Raw genomic sequence first — 15,455 nt, 5'->3', positions numbered from 1 at the left:
AAAACGTCAGCGCATTGTAAATATGTAACATTACTTATCAATAAATTCCTATTCGCATGGTGTTTCTAGATGTTTTGCCGTCTTGTTTTTATCTTGTTGTTAATTTGTTGTTCATCCTCACAGTTTGTTCTGTTTTTGAGAAGGCTACCCAGATATTTTGCCCTTTAATTTAGATTCATGAGTGAGACTCAGATTTAGAGTACAGAGTGTAATGTAAAACAAATTATGGGCGGTTGTATACTCGTGGCAAAATCAGATTCAGATTTAGAGTTCATAATGTAATGTTAAACAAATTATGGGCGGCTGTATATCGGTGGTAAAATCAGATTAAGAACTAGAGTTCAGACTGTAATGTTAAATACATCACAGGCAGTTGTATATAGGTGGTAAAATGAGATTCAGACTGTAATGTAAAACAAATCACAGGTAGTTGTATATCGGTGGTAAAATGAGATTCAGATTTAGAGTTCACATTGTAATGTAAAACAAATTATGGGCGGCTGTATATCAGTGGTAAAATGAGATTCAGACTGTAATGTAAAACAAATCACAAGTAGTTGTATGTCGGTGGGAAAATGAGATTCAGATTTAGAGTTCACATTGTAATGTTAAACAAATTATGGGCGGCTGTATATCGGTGGTAAAATCAGATTAAGAACTAGAGTTCAGACTGTAATGTTAAATACATCACAGGCAGTTGTATATCGGTGGTAAAATAAGATTCAGATTTAGAGTTCACATTGTAATGTAAAACAAATTATGGGCGGCTGTATATCGGTGGTAAAATGAGATTCAGACTGTAATGTAAAACAAATCACAGGTAGTTGTATGTCGGTGGGAAAATGAGATTCAGATTTAGGGTTCACACTGTAATGTTAAACAAATTATGGGCGGTTGTATATCGGTGGTAAAATCAGATTCAGATTTAGAGTTGAGATAGTAAATTACGGGTGGGTGTAGTTCAGCCTAATGTTAGCTTAATTAACTCCATAATATCACAATTGTAGTGCGCTGCCACTTAGCATAAACAGTGCTTTTCTCGACAAAATCCTTAGCGAAAAATATAAAAGTACATAGAAAATAGTTCTGGTCTAGGCATCCATTAAAATAGCAGTCAGTTCTTTGTCAAAATGGAGATACAATTAGAATTTCCGTGTCACTCTTACAGGGGTGGTTTTGGTGGGTGGGGGGTTGTTGTTGTTGTTGGGTTGGGTTTTTTGGTTTGTTGTTATTTTTTTGTGTATGGGGGGAAATGTTGTTGGGGGTTTGTTTGTTTGTTTGTTTGTTTTGTTTTTGTTTTGTTTTGTTTTGTTTAGTTTTTTTGTTGTTTTGGTTGGGGTTTTTTTGCGGAGGGTTTTGTTGTGTTTTTTGTGTGTTTTTTTGTGTGTGTTTTTTTTTGGGAGGGGGGTTGTTGGGGGGGGGGGACAAATAATAATAAAGTGTAATTCAAGATACAATATTTAGTCATTATGCAGCTTTAACACTGTCCTTTTAAACTCATCTTAATCACTTTGGCCATTCACTCATGTGTGGAATGGTCATAAGCAATAAAGTTTATCTTGTCTTACCTCATCTCATCTCATCGTATTTTATAGGTGACTACAACTGGGACAACAATGACGGCCGGGACGGCTTCGTCCACATCATCGACGTCCGTAACACGTCCGCACCGAGCATCGTGCACTTCAAGCTCTTCTCCAACGCCAACGACGGCATCCCGACAGACATAGCGTTCTGCAGGTCCGGTAACACACAGAGAGTGGCCATCACATTCAAGTCGAACAACAAGGGGGTGGAGGGACATCTGCAGGTCTGGAAACCTTACCTGCGTTTTGACAGAACCTTCACTCCAGAGAGATCGCCCTCCACAGGTGAGACACATGGATATTACAGGAACACAGAGTAAGGGAATCTCGATTACAAACTACACTAGAAAACATTTCATTGTCGTAGGATGCGGGTAGGTGGTGGTAATAAGGAGGCATGCGACCCCACACTTTGTAGCAGCAGTGAAGGTTTATATATATATATATATATATATATATATATATATATATATATATATATATATATATGTATAGTGTGTGCGTGTGTGTGTGTGTGTGTATGAGTGTGTGTGTATGTGTGCGTGAGTGTGTGTGCCCCCCTCCCAACACACACACACACACACACACGTTTTGGCACCTTCCTACGCCCGTGTTTACGGTTACATGCCATGCATATTAAGATTTGTCTTTAACATGTATTGTATACAATGCGATGAAAGGAAAGTGAGTAAATATAAAGAACTTGGACATAATGTATGTTATTATTTATCAAATTAAGTATAACAGACTTTCGCCTTTTAAATGCCTTTTCGACTGGTCACAAAATCGCTGCTTAACAGAAGTTTTCAATATTCTTCAATTTATTTCATATCACCTTCTGAAGCAAAACATTTTATTACTATTTTATATCTCACGTGTAGGACTTTTAGGGGGTTCTATGGGTTTGGGGAGTTCACTTAGTATGTTTTGTGTAAATTATTGTATTCTTTTATCAATACTTGTTTTAGGAATATAGCAAGAGTTGTGTGAACTTTAATTTGATATGCACCACAGTATGCTGATGACATGTTCAATATCAGCATTGATTGACTATCTAAATTTTGAGCTAGGTCCCCTACACAATTTGTGTTTAGAAACTATCTATCTGAAGCATGTTTTGAGGGTCGTGGTATGTGTCAGTCTGATTGGGGGAAGTGCACACAAAGGATCCTACTCTGCTAATAAATTGTCAATAAGATAAATCAGATACGGTTAATCGGAGAAAAACTTTAGGGCGAAAGAGATGACCTGCTGCTGACTCTGGAGTTCATGGAGGCGGTAAAACTCACGATTTGAATTCAAGGAGCATAAAGAAACTGAACGCAGAAGATGAAGAAGATACAGTTAAAGACCACTGCTGTGGGAACACAACTTAATAATATGGACAGTGCCGCACCAACGCCAAATTTAACTAGGGGAAGTAATAGAGGATCTCGAACTAAACTAAACGGGATCTCTCTCTAACTCTCTCTCTCTCTCTCTCTCTCTCTCTCTCTCTCTCTCTCTCTCTCTCTCTCTCTCTACTTAAGAGTAACTCTCTCCTTGCCACTTCACCCACCTTAGGTACAGTCCTGATGGGATGGCTCTTCAGAACTTCTAGATCACGTGATTACGTATTAATGTCTAGCAGTAAAACAGTCTTTTACAATTTTTATTTTCTGTATTTTGTTCAGTGGGAGTGGACCCAGTGGCGGTAGTTGTTGACCCGACCTGTAGCTACTTCGTGGTAGCCAGTCAGTCAAGACCGTCCATGGTGGCGGGAGTGTTTGAGGACAGGGAGCCCGAGATTGAGATCATAGAACTCACCAGTGACGGATCCGTCGTCGTCACAGTCTCTCTGGAGTAAGTACTCAGACGTGTTCAGGACGGCCAACACTCGCAAGCGCTTGCAGTCGATTCATCAAAACGTACTGGTATGCAGGTTAGATATCAAGCTCTCGCGAGAGATGGTCATCCCGTACTGTGTTCAGAAGCACGAACAAGTAAGAACCATGTGACAGGTTTTCATCCTATTCTGTCCTACCTGGGGCGGGACGTAGCCCAGTGGTAAAGTGCACGCCTTATGTGTGGCCTGTCTAGGGTCGATCCCCGTCGTTTGGCCCATTGAGCTATTTCTCGTTCCCGCCAGTGCACCACGACTGGTATATAAAAGACAGCGGTATGTGCTATCCTGTCTGTGGAATGGTGCATATAAAAGATCGCCTGCTACTAATGGAAAAATGTAGCGGGTTTACTCTCTATACGACTGTGTCGAAATGACCATATGTTTGACACCCAATACCCGATGATTAATAAATCAATGTGCTCTAGTGGTGTCGTTAAACAATATATATATTGCTCTAGTGGTGTCGTTAAACAAAAGAAACTTATTCTCTCCTATCACCTGTATACCAAACAACAAAGAAACGCGAATATTGATTTAGTTTTCTGTAATTTATTTAAATTTATTTAGTTTTAATCACAAACGTTTTATGTTTAGTAAAATTACCAATGTCTTGTGAACATTTTAGACCTATTTACCGAATTAATTTTATGATTATTTTTTTAACATTCGCGTTTCGTTGGTTGTTCGGTCAATTGCGGCTCAAATGTATGACAATCGGTCCCGTGTACATATCGTTAGGCATAAAGTCAGCGGCCGGTAGCCTATTCACGAAATTCTATAATCGCCTGTTAAGAACAGTTTCATTTCATTTCAACTTAGTTTCGTGCTTATATCCAATTAATGTTCAAGCACGCTGTCCTGGGCACACACCTCAACTACCTGGGCTATCTGTCCAGGGCAGTGGGTTAGTTGTTAATTGTTAGTTGTTAGTTGTTAAGAACAAAGATTGTGTCACTGATAACTATTAATACGAATTTACTCAAGTTAGCCCACCTATTCAAGTGAGTGAGTGAATACATGAAAAAGTTGGTCAGTAATACTGAACCATAAAACAGATAAAACATTCAAAATCCTATCGTTGTATATGACGAACCATGCTATGTTTTGACAAAGTCGTAACTGCTACTATGAGAAATTTAGGAAAGTTCATGTATTAGACAGTATTAAAAGATAATTGCCAGTTAACGCAGTATTAAAAGATGACGTCAGTTAATCGCGTGACCTCTTGGTGTTGTTTTCAGCACTGCTGTCAACCTAGACGAGAATCACGTGCGGTACAGCTTCAGACCGACAGGCGGGAACATCAAGACTCAGCTCGAGCCGTCCTACGTGTCCATGGACGAGGCGCAAAACGTCTACATCTCATTCTCGGTGAGTTACTGGCCACTGTAAACGTAATACAAGTCCTACAAACAAACAAAAACGAAAAAAACACCCTTACAAATAAACCAAGTATGAAATTTTAGGAATGACTATTGTTCCTACGAAGTGGAGGTCCTGAAAGGACTAATCTTTCGAAGCGCCGAAATCCTACTTATTTTGGTTCTTTCTAAACCGGTCCTTCACCGTGACCAAGAACCGAAATCCTACGTATTTTGGTTCCTTCTAAACCGGTCCTTCGCCGTGACCAAGAGCCGAAATCCTACGTATTTTTGTTCTTTCTAAACCAGTCCTTCGCCATGACCAAGAGCCGAAATCCTACGTGTTTTGGTTCCTTCTGAACCGGGCCTTCGCCATGACCAAGAGCCGAAATCCTACGTATTTTGGTTCCTTCTAAACCGGTCCTTAGCCGTGACCAAGAGCCGAAATCCTACGTATTTTGGTTCTTTCTAAACCGGTCCTTCGCCATGACCAAGAGCTGAAATCCTACGTGTTTTGGTCCTTCTGAACCGGGCCTTCGCCATGACCAAGGAAGGAAGGAAATGTTTCATTTAACGACACACTCAATACATTTTAATTACGGTTATATGGCGTTATTATTAAGGACCACTTAGATAAGGACTACTATTATTAAGGACTACACAGATATTAAGAGACGAAACCCGCTGTCGCCACCTCATGGGCTAGTCATTTCGATTAGCAGCAACGGATCTTTTATATGCACCATCCCACAGAAAGGATAGTACATACCACGGCCTTTGTTACACCAGTTGTGTAGCACTGGCTGGAACGAGAAATAACCTAATGGATTCACCGACGGGGATCGATCCTAGACGGCCGCGCATCAAGCGAAACTTCACCACTGGGCTATGTCCCATCCCGAGGTCCGAATGGAAGTATCTTCCTAAAGCGTTCCTTCGCCATCACCAAGGATGCAAATGATGTCATTAGCGTGTAATCCTTTGTTATAACTCGGAGCATAGCCATCCTCTTCAGACTGTAACCCACAGTGTAACCTTTCTCATAGGTAGCACTAAACCAAATAACATCTGGCTGGGTTACAGTTCGAGGTGCACCTAACTTTTTGATATAGCAGTTAATACCACAAGTCCTGCCATTGGTGATAAATGTGTTTTTTGCAATGAAAATTAGCTTCATCTGGGCAGAAAATATATGCAGTTTTTTATGTCATTAACATCACTGTGTCAAGTAGCCTTATTCAGTTTAATACTTTGAGGTAGGAGTTGTAGTACTGATATTCATGGGGCCATAGTTTGATTGATATATTACACATGGTGTTTTTAAATACAAACGTTAAAATGGGTAGTACTGATATTTATGGGTCAAAGTTTGGTTGATATACTGCATATAGTGTTTTTAAACACAAACGTTAACATGGTCGCCTGTGATATTTTATATAGGCTGCTTTATTGGAAAAAGTATAACTCGTAAGGTGGCAGTGGGGTTTTTCTCTTTGGTGCTCTGGTGGTGTTGTTAAACAAAACAAAATATAACTTCTCTTTCTGTCTATCGACCATATATTAAACACCAGACTGCATAGGTTAAAAATGTTCTTAGATGATGTATGAAACAACTATTACTAATTCTTGAGCATTAGGTATAACCCAGTGGTAGAGCGTTCGTCTGAAATGTGATCGATCGCTGGATCGATCGGTCTTAGTGGACGCGCGTTCGCTTCCGACTCACGACTGCTACATAAAAGGTCATGGTACCTGCGGCCATGTCTATGGAAAGGTTCATATTAAATATCCCTTGCTGCTTTTCGGTAGGAGTAGCATATGTAGTGTCAGCTGGGTTTTTCTGGTGCATCCAAAGCCGTGGTACGTACTGCGCTGTCTGTGGAAAATGCACACAGAAGACCACGTGTCTAAATTGCCGTGTGTTAGACTCAAAATAGCTGTGTGTTAGACTCAAAATAGCCGTGTGTTAGACTCAAAATAGCTGTATTTTAAGGTTTGCAGATGTGTCGTCAAACAAACATGTCTTTGATTTAATTTTCATTGTGCAATGTTGCATTCATTATAATGCAAGGCCTCGATCACACTGCATCCCAGTTTAAACCTGGTAACGTGGTAATACCGATTAAAGCAATAATAAATTATTAAAAAAAAACCCAACATATTCTGATGAAACATGGGCGTACATAGGATTTTGAAAAGGGGGGTTCCAATACATAGGATTTTGAAAAGGGGGGTTCCAAAATAGATTGCAGAGATATTGCGCATATATTTCTATGTTGAGTAAATATAATAATGTCAGATATCAATGTCAGATATATTAAATTATTAAAAAAAAGCGATTTGGGGGGGGGGGGTCGGTCGAACCCATCGAACCCCCCTATGTACGCCCATGTGAAACGAAAAATAAAGAAACACACCAACGCTGACAGGAAACTCTCACAAGGAAATGTTTTTCAATTTCACATTACTGACATTCAGTGCTTCTTTTTAGTCTGTGTACTTTATAAATATTATACATATATTACGACGCTAATAGAGACTGAAATGTGATCTGTAAAACCATGTGTTCCCTTATTTTTCTCTCCGTATATATGTCAATTTCAGGCACGGTGGAAGCAGTAGACATTGCGGGAGGTTCGGGGGGGGGGGGGGGGGACTGACATCGAGGGCGCAAAGCAAAGTCTCTAGGGGATTCGGGTAATTTCCTGTATTCTACAAGTAAAATGCATCTCTGCTTTAAAATTTACTACTAATTCAGATATTACAAATTATTTACAGGTGAACAATGCCATTGCCAAGTTCAACCTCCCACTGTACAGAGATCCCGCCACTAGGAACGACAACCCTCTCAAGTTCTTCTACCAAGGGGAGAAACACTGGTCCAATTATAAGATCGACTGTTCTGATTCAGAAGAGGGTAAGAGTAAGAAATTCAAGTTGCGATGTTGACTTCACGATCATATAACATCATTTACTAATTATAAAACACAGATACAAGCACAGTGTTAAGTAGATTGTATACAATGAATGAATGAATGTTTAACGACAGCCCAGTACAAACATACACATCGGCTGTTGGGTACATAGATTGTATACGATGAATGAATGAATGTTTAACAACATCTTAGCACAAATATACACATGGGCTATTGGGCAAGGAGATTGTATACAATGAAAGAATGAATGTTTAACGACACCCAATCACAAACATAGACATCGGCTATTGGGTACGTAGATTGTGTACAATGAATGAATAAATGTTCAACGACACCCCAGCACAAACATACACATCGGCTATTGGGTAAGTAGATTGTATACCATAAATGAATGAATGTTCAACGACACCCCAGCACAAATATAGATATCGGCTATTGGGTAAGTAGATTGTGTACAATGAATGAATGAATGTTCAACGACACTCCAGCACAAATATAGACATCGGCTACTGGGTAAATAGATTGTGTACAATGAATGAATAAATGTTCAAAGACACCCCAGCACAAACATATACATCGACTATTGGGTAAGTAGATTGTATACCATGAATGAATGAATGTCCAACGACACCCCAGCACAAATATAGGCATCGGCTATTGGGTAAGTAGATTGTGTACAATGAATGAATGAATGAATGTTCAACGACACCCCAGCACAAACATATACATCGGCTATTGGGTAAGTAGACTGTATACCATGAATGAATGAATGTTCAACAACACCCCAGCACAAACATAGATATCGGCTACTGGATAAGTAGATTGTGTACAATGAATGAATGAATGTTCAACGACACCCCAGCAGAAACATAGACATCGGCTATTGGGTAAATAGATTGTATGCATGCGTCCAATGAATAAGGATCAGTTAATGCAGTACTATTTTATACTATAATTTTGGACTTTTATTTTTAAATTGTATGCATACTTCCAAAGGAACATACGTTTTGGAATTTGGACATTTAGGAGGTGAAGGGTCGTACGGTCGTACCCTTTATGCGGACCCATTGGTATGTTCTAAGGAAATTGCATACAGTATAACCTCGATTTAACGCTACCTAATGTACCAATGTAGTTTTGGCGTTGTATCGAGTTGGCGGTATAGTGGGTTTACTACCAAACACATTTTGTTTGAAGTTGCTAAATGTCAACAGAATGACATGTCTGAAATAAAACAGACAGTAACAAAAATAAAAATAAAATAAGAATACAACAACCAGGTAAGAAATTATCAAATAATATGTTTATGTACTTATAAACATGGTAAGCCAGAATGTTGATTCCCTTCTACAAAACGAAAAGTTTACGTTTTAATGGCATCCCGGGAACTGCATGGCCACTCTTTCTGCCAATGTATATGTAATGGCTTTCCTCTGAAGGCTGTGCCATAATTGGTGTTGGTAAGTTTATCATCGACCATCGGTTATAATCGGTTTGGACTAGCCGATCAGTTTTCGATTACAATCGATCACTCGAACATCAGTACTCAAAATTAATAAATAGTTGGCATCCAATTGGCGATGATGAGGGGCGGGACGTAGCCCAGTGGTAAAGCACTCGCTTGATGCGCGATCGGTCTAGGATCGATCCCCGTCGGTGGACCCATTGAGCTATTTCCCGTTCCAGCCAGTGCACCACGACTGGTATATCCAAGGCTGTGGTATGTGCTTTCCTGTCTGTGGAGAAACTGCATATAAAAGATCCCTTGCTGCATTAGGAAACATGTAGCGGGTTTTCTCTTTTGATTACGAGTCAGAATTACCACGTGTTTGACATCCAATAGTCGATGATAAATTAACCAATGTGCTCTAGTAGTGTCGTTAAACAACAAACAAACTTTCCAATAGCCGATGTTATAATGGCGTGACTGGTGTCCTTCAACAAAACAAACTTTAACTTTGGATATTCGTGTCTTTCACTTAGTACGTATTAACGCAGCGTAATTGTTCTTAAATGAAGTAACAGAAGTCTCAAGTTGATCTTGTCCTGCATCTCCACCAATTAACACAGCGTATTTGTTTCTTATATATGTTTTACCGGAATGTAAATGAAGGAAGAGAAGTCGCAAGTTGCTGATGTAGGTTCTTGTATTTTACTTTCGAACATTAAACATGATTAACAACATGGTGATACAGATAAAATATATATTTCTAAGCTCCTAGGTGAACGATAGAGTTGATAACTGCGACTGAGACCCCAATCTTGATTAGAAACAGTTCTTTTTTCGCAGGATTGTGCTCGTGTCAATTATACCTTGTCCAGTTATACTCGGCTGTACTTGTATGAAGCAACATGTCGATTGTGTTGTAGTCGCTTCGCTGTAGTCAGGTAGATGTTCATTGTACTCGCTTAGCTGACGGTCGATGTAGATCGTGCTGTTGTACTCATACAATAGGTAATATAGAATTGAAATATGTCGTGGCCATCAACAATCTCAATTCTGCCACCTACCTTGGTGTACTCGCCTGGCTGTAGAATAAGTAGATTTTCCTTGTATTCTCTGTGCTTGACCGAATGCTTCCTAACCGGATTCTCTTCAGTGTGAGAGTGCTGAATCTTGCCCTGCATCTCCACCAATTAACACAGCGTACGTTTTCTTAAATGAAGTAACAGAAGTCTCAAGTTGATCTTGCTCTGCATCTTCACCAATTAACACAGCGTATTTGTTTCTTATGTATGTCGCAAGTTGCTGATGTAGGTTCTTGTATTTTACTTTCGAACATTAAACATGATTAACAACATGGTGATACAGATAAAATATATATTTCTAAGCTCCTAGGTGAACGATAGAGTTGACACTGCGACTGAGAACCCAAGGGTCTCCTCTTGGGTCTCACCTTCCCGGTCTTTATCTCTGGGTCTCTATATTTCTCTGTCTCTGTTTTTGTTTTTTTGGTGGTGGTGGTGGTGGTGGTGGGGGGGGGGGGGGGGTTATAAGACTCGGCTAAAATGGTTACGTCTTAATGTTCCTTGGGAATTTATTTCCCGTCAATAGCATTTCCCTAGGCACATGCCCCAAAGTAAGACATCTTTGTGAATTGTGTCACATGATAAATTATAATAGTTAACTGCCGAATAGTTAACTGTTGGCAGACCGGGTATGAACGCTAAATACAAAAGTACATTTGAATATAGTTGTAAATCGTCCACTGTGATAGTATTGACTGACGTCCATTTGTATGTTTCTGTATTGCAGCCAGTTACCGTGTGAATATGTCTGCCAAGAACATCTACTCGTTCTTCCAGTCGGAGACTCTAGTTCCGTTTAGGTGGACAGGGGATAACGAAATCTACCTGGTGGCGGCAGACACCGGGGCATTCAGAACCTACACCGTGGCCAGGGACGGGATCGACTATCACGAGGGGATCCGAGGCAGACAGTTCCAGTGTAAGAGACATATCAGAATCATCCTGTTAGCTCTTAATTTATGTTTGTGGTTAAGATTCAAGTACGCTCTCTGGATTTATAAAAAAACAATGCATGCAAGATGACAGAGGTGGATCCAAATGAGGACAAAGGAACCTGTCTCCACAAAAATATTCAAGTGCCCTGGGTTTTTGAGGGGTTTTATTATTAGGATACACTTTTGACAAGTTCGACCATGTATACTGGACCCATTAGGGTCTATACTACTAAATCAAATCCCATAGACAAAAGAAAGAAATGTTTTATTTAAAGACGCTCTCAACACATTTTATTTACGGTTATATGGCGTCAGACATATGGCTAAGGACCATACAGATTCTAAGAGGAAACCCGCTGTCGCCATTACATGGGCTACTCTTCCGATTAGAAGCAATGGATCTTTTATTTGCGCTTCCCACAGGCAGGATAGCACAAACCATGGCATTTGTTGAACCAGTTATGGATCTCTGGTCGGTGCAAGTGGTTTACACCTACCCATTGAGCCTTGCAGAGCACTCACTCAGGGTTTGGAGTCAGTATCTGGATTAAAAATCCCATGCCTCGACAGGGATCCGAACCCAGTACCTACCAGCCTGTAGACCGATGGCCTGCCACGACGCCACCGAGGCCGGTTCCATATAGACGACACTAGTAACATATGTGACTAAAACTCCTACCCGCAGTGTAGCAATCGACATAAAGACCACGGATATAAATACTACACATCTCACCCTTAAAGTGAATCAGAAAAAATCGGGGGTCAAGCTGCTCAATTCTGAAATAACGGGCAGCGTCTCTGACTACCCTAGTTCCGCACAAAATTTGAGTATTTTTTTTACAAGTACCCCATACATGTTCCAAGCACAAGGCTACTTGACACAGTGGTACTAGATGAAATAAAATTGCATACATGTTTTGCCCAGATGAAACATTTATACTCAATCATAGGACTTGTCGTGTTCACTTCTCTATCAAACGTTGGGTGCACCTCGAGCGTTGACCCATCCGGGAGTTATTTGGTTTAGTACTACCATTAATCCCCTCCCCCTTGTGGAAAATGTTGCTTGGATCCGCCCCTGATTGAGATCGACCTACGCTCTTCTAGGCACTTATCTCAGTTGCCTAGGCTTGAGCTCAGCATATTTGTTAGCGAGCAGACGTCGTATTGGTTTTACACACTTCCCACCCTCCCCCTCCTCCCCCATCCGCTCCATTTACCTGTTAAATATTAAATCTGGGCTGAAGTCAGTAACAGGACATTGGCGTAGCCAGGAAGACCAGTGAGTCAATGCGAAAGTTACTGTAGGTGCCGAGCGTTAATGTTGATGATGATGGAGTAGGTGGCGGTGATGATGATGAAGATGATTATGATGCTGGTGGTGCTGATGATGATGATGATGAAGATAATGATGATGATGTTGACGACGACGATGATGACGACGACGATGATGACGACTTATCCAATTAGTATGGCTCAAGAATGCAATTAATAAAATATCAATGCTGTTTGTAATTACATTTATTGGTTTCAAGGGAATACTGTTGAATGTTGTTGTCGTTGCAGCTGGTGATTTAGACAGCAGCACCGTACCCGTCTCCGAATTGAGCAACAACAGGATATTAGGTATTTACCGATTTTAGCTATTTTATAATGCTAGATAATTTATCATGTTAAATATTTTATGTACAAGCATTTTAGGATTACAGGTCGTTTAGGATCTTAGGTATTTTAAAATTTTAGGTATTTCTGGACTTTTAGGTATTTTAAATATATAGGGTTTCCAATATTAGGAATTTTAGAATGTTTTAGTATTATAACATTTTGGAGTATTTTAGAATTGAAGTCATTTCAGGAGTTTATGTGAGAGAGAGAGAGAGAGAGAGAGAGAGAGAGAGAGAGAGAGAGAGAGAGAGAGAGAGAGAGAGAGAGAGAGAGAGAGAGGGGGGGGGGCTTAGTCAGGGCTACATGAGGTATGTGGAGGGTAACTCAATAGTCCTCTAGCCCTCTCCTGGATAGGGCTACAGGACACTCGAACTACGGGAGGTATGTGGAGGCTAGTTCAAGAGTCATCTAGCCCTCTCATGGTTAGGGATACAGGATACTCGAACTGCGGGAGGTAGGTAGAGGGTAGCTCAAGAGTGCTTTAGCCCTCTTTTGGTTAGGGCTACATGACACTCGAACTACGGGGAGGTATGCGGAGACTAGCTCAAGAGTCCTCTAGCTAGCCCTCTCCTGGTTAGGGCTACAGGACACTCGAACTGCGGGAGGTATGTGAAGGCTAGTTCAAAAGTCCTCTAGCTCTATCCTGGTTAGGGCTACAGGACACTGGAACTACGGGGAGGTATGCGGAGGTTAGTTCAAGAGTCCTCTAGCCCTCTCGTGGTTAGGGCTACAGGATACTCGAACTACGGGGAGTTACGCGGAGGCTAGCTCAAGAGTCCTCTAGCCCTATTCTGATTAGGGCACCAGGACACGCGAACTACAGGGAGGTATGCGGAGGCTAGCTCAAGAGTCCTCTAGCCCTCTCGTGGTTAGGGCTACAGGATACTCGAACTACGGGGAGTTACGCGGAGGCTATCTCAAGAGTCCTCTAGCCCTATTCTGATTAGGGCACCAGGACACGCGAACTACGGGGAGGTATGCGGAGGCTAGCTCAAGAGTCCTGTAGCCCTATCCTGGTTAGGGCTACAGGACTTGAACTGCGGGGAGGTATGCGGAGGCTAGCTCAAGAGTCATCCAGACCTATCATGGTTAGGGTTACAGGATACTCGAACTACGGGAGGTATGTGGAGGCTAGCTCAAGAGTCCTGTAGCCCTATCCTGGTTAGGGCTACAGGATACTCAAGGGCCGATCCAGGGAATATTTTAGGGAGTGGACCAACGGCAAAAGGGCACATGGACACGTTGTTTCATTTCAGGACGAATGTACTTCAGTGGAAACCAGATACCAACTGACGGTTGGAATTCCATTTCTAACAAATTTGAAAAGGTGTATGGTTTCGGCACGAGGAGTATTTCGATCTGGACGACACAGCGGGGATCCGCCCAGAATGAGATACACGAGGTGTGGGAAAGTGGAAACAAACTCGCCATGACAGTCGCCACCAACAAACCGGAAGTCTTTAATGGGGACTGCAGCAGCACCTCTGTGACGCCGTCTGGGGAATTCGACAGACGGTCACCACACAAGGTGAGTCACTATCGCCAACAGGACGATGACTCACTATTTCTTCACGTCCCTTCCACCAGCCACCTCGGAAACACTGAGTCAAACAGATTGTTACATTAAATTAAGCGAATTGAAGCTCTAGATTACGTTTGTTGCCGTTGTATGGTTTCTGCCTTGGAATAGGTTTCTGGGATCCCTGGAAACACTGAGTCAAATATATTGTTACATTGAAGATCTAGATCTGCCTTGCAATAGGTTTCTGGGATCCCCGGAAACATTGAGTTAAATATATTGTTACAGATCTCGCTCCCTTTGGGAATTCTGCTCATTTGCCTTCGACAAACTCAAATTACCCTTTATAGAATCTACTGGACCCTCTCCTTACACAATCCTGAGTCCGTCCCTGCAATCCTGAGCCCGCCCCTGGTCATCATCATAATGCTACCCTCCTTGTGACAAACAATAATTCAAAACATGCCCTTACCTGACTCATCTACAATGAAGAATAACACTATTTTGTTGTTCTTTATAACAGGGTGTTGAGCCAAAAGGTCATGTTGTGACAATATTTATTAACCTTCTTTTTTTCTTTTATTCAAGGGTGTTGTGGCAAAAGGTCTTGCTGTGACAACATCTATTACCACTTCTTTTTCTTTATCCCAGGGTGTTGAGCCACAATTTCGTGCTGTGACAACGTTTATTAACACTTCTTTCTTCTTTATCCCAGGGTGTTGAGCCACGATTTCTTGCTGTGACAACCTTTAATAGCACTTATTTTCTTTCTTTATCCCAGGGTGTTGAGCCAAAAGGTCCTACTGTGACAACCTATATTAACACTTCTTTTTTCTTTATCCCAGGGTGTTGAGCCACAATTTCTTGCTGTGACAACCTTTAATAACACTTATTTCATTTATCTCAGGGTGTTGAGATACAATTTCGCGCTGTGACAACCTTTAATACCACTTCTTTGTTCCTTTTTCCCAGGGTGTTGAGCCACGATTTCTTGCTGTGACAACCTTTAATACCACTTCTTTGTTCCTTTATCCCAGGG

General features: G+C 41.2%; 1 protein-coding gene across 1 annotated transcript in view; it reads left to right on the top strand.

The window, feature by feature from the left end:
- Window positions 1-15,455, top strand: part of LOC121388815 — a 47,775-nt gene that overhangs the window by 4,553 nt on the left and 27,767 nt on the right. Inside the window, exons 3-9 of the mRNA XM_041520324.1 lie at window positions 1,596-1,871; window positions 3,260-3,428; window positions 4,713-4,842; window positions 7,611-7,749; window positions 11,025-11,216; window positions 12,799-12,858; window positions 14,154-14,425. Coding sequence (XP_041376258.1) covers window positions 1,596-1,871; window positions 3,260-3,428; window positions 4,713-4,842; window positions 7,611-7,749; window positions 11,025-11,216; window positions 12,799-12,858; window positions 14,154-14,425 — 1,238 coding nt within the window. The remainder of the gene's footprint in view (window positions 1-1,595; window positions 1,872-3,259; window positions 3,429-4,712; window positions 4,843-7,610; window positions 7,750-11,024; window positions 11,217-12,798; window positions 12,859-14,153; window positions 14,426-15,455) is intronic.

Source organism: Gigantopelta aegis, chromosome 2 (genome assembly GCF_016097555.1).
Source record: "Gigantopelta aegis isolate Gae_Host chromosome 2, Gae_host_genome, whole genome shotgun sequence".
NCBI classification, from domain to species: Eukaryota; Metazoa; Mollusca; class Gastropoda; order Neomphalida; family Peltospiridae; genus Gigantopelta; species Gigantopelta aegis.
This window is presented reverse-complemented; position numbering and strand designations above follow the sequence as displayed.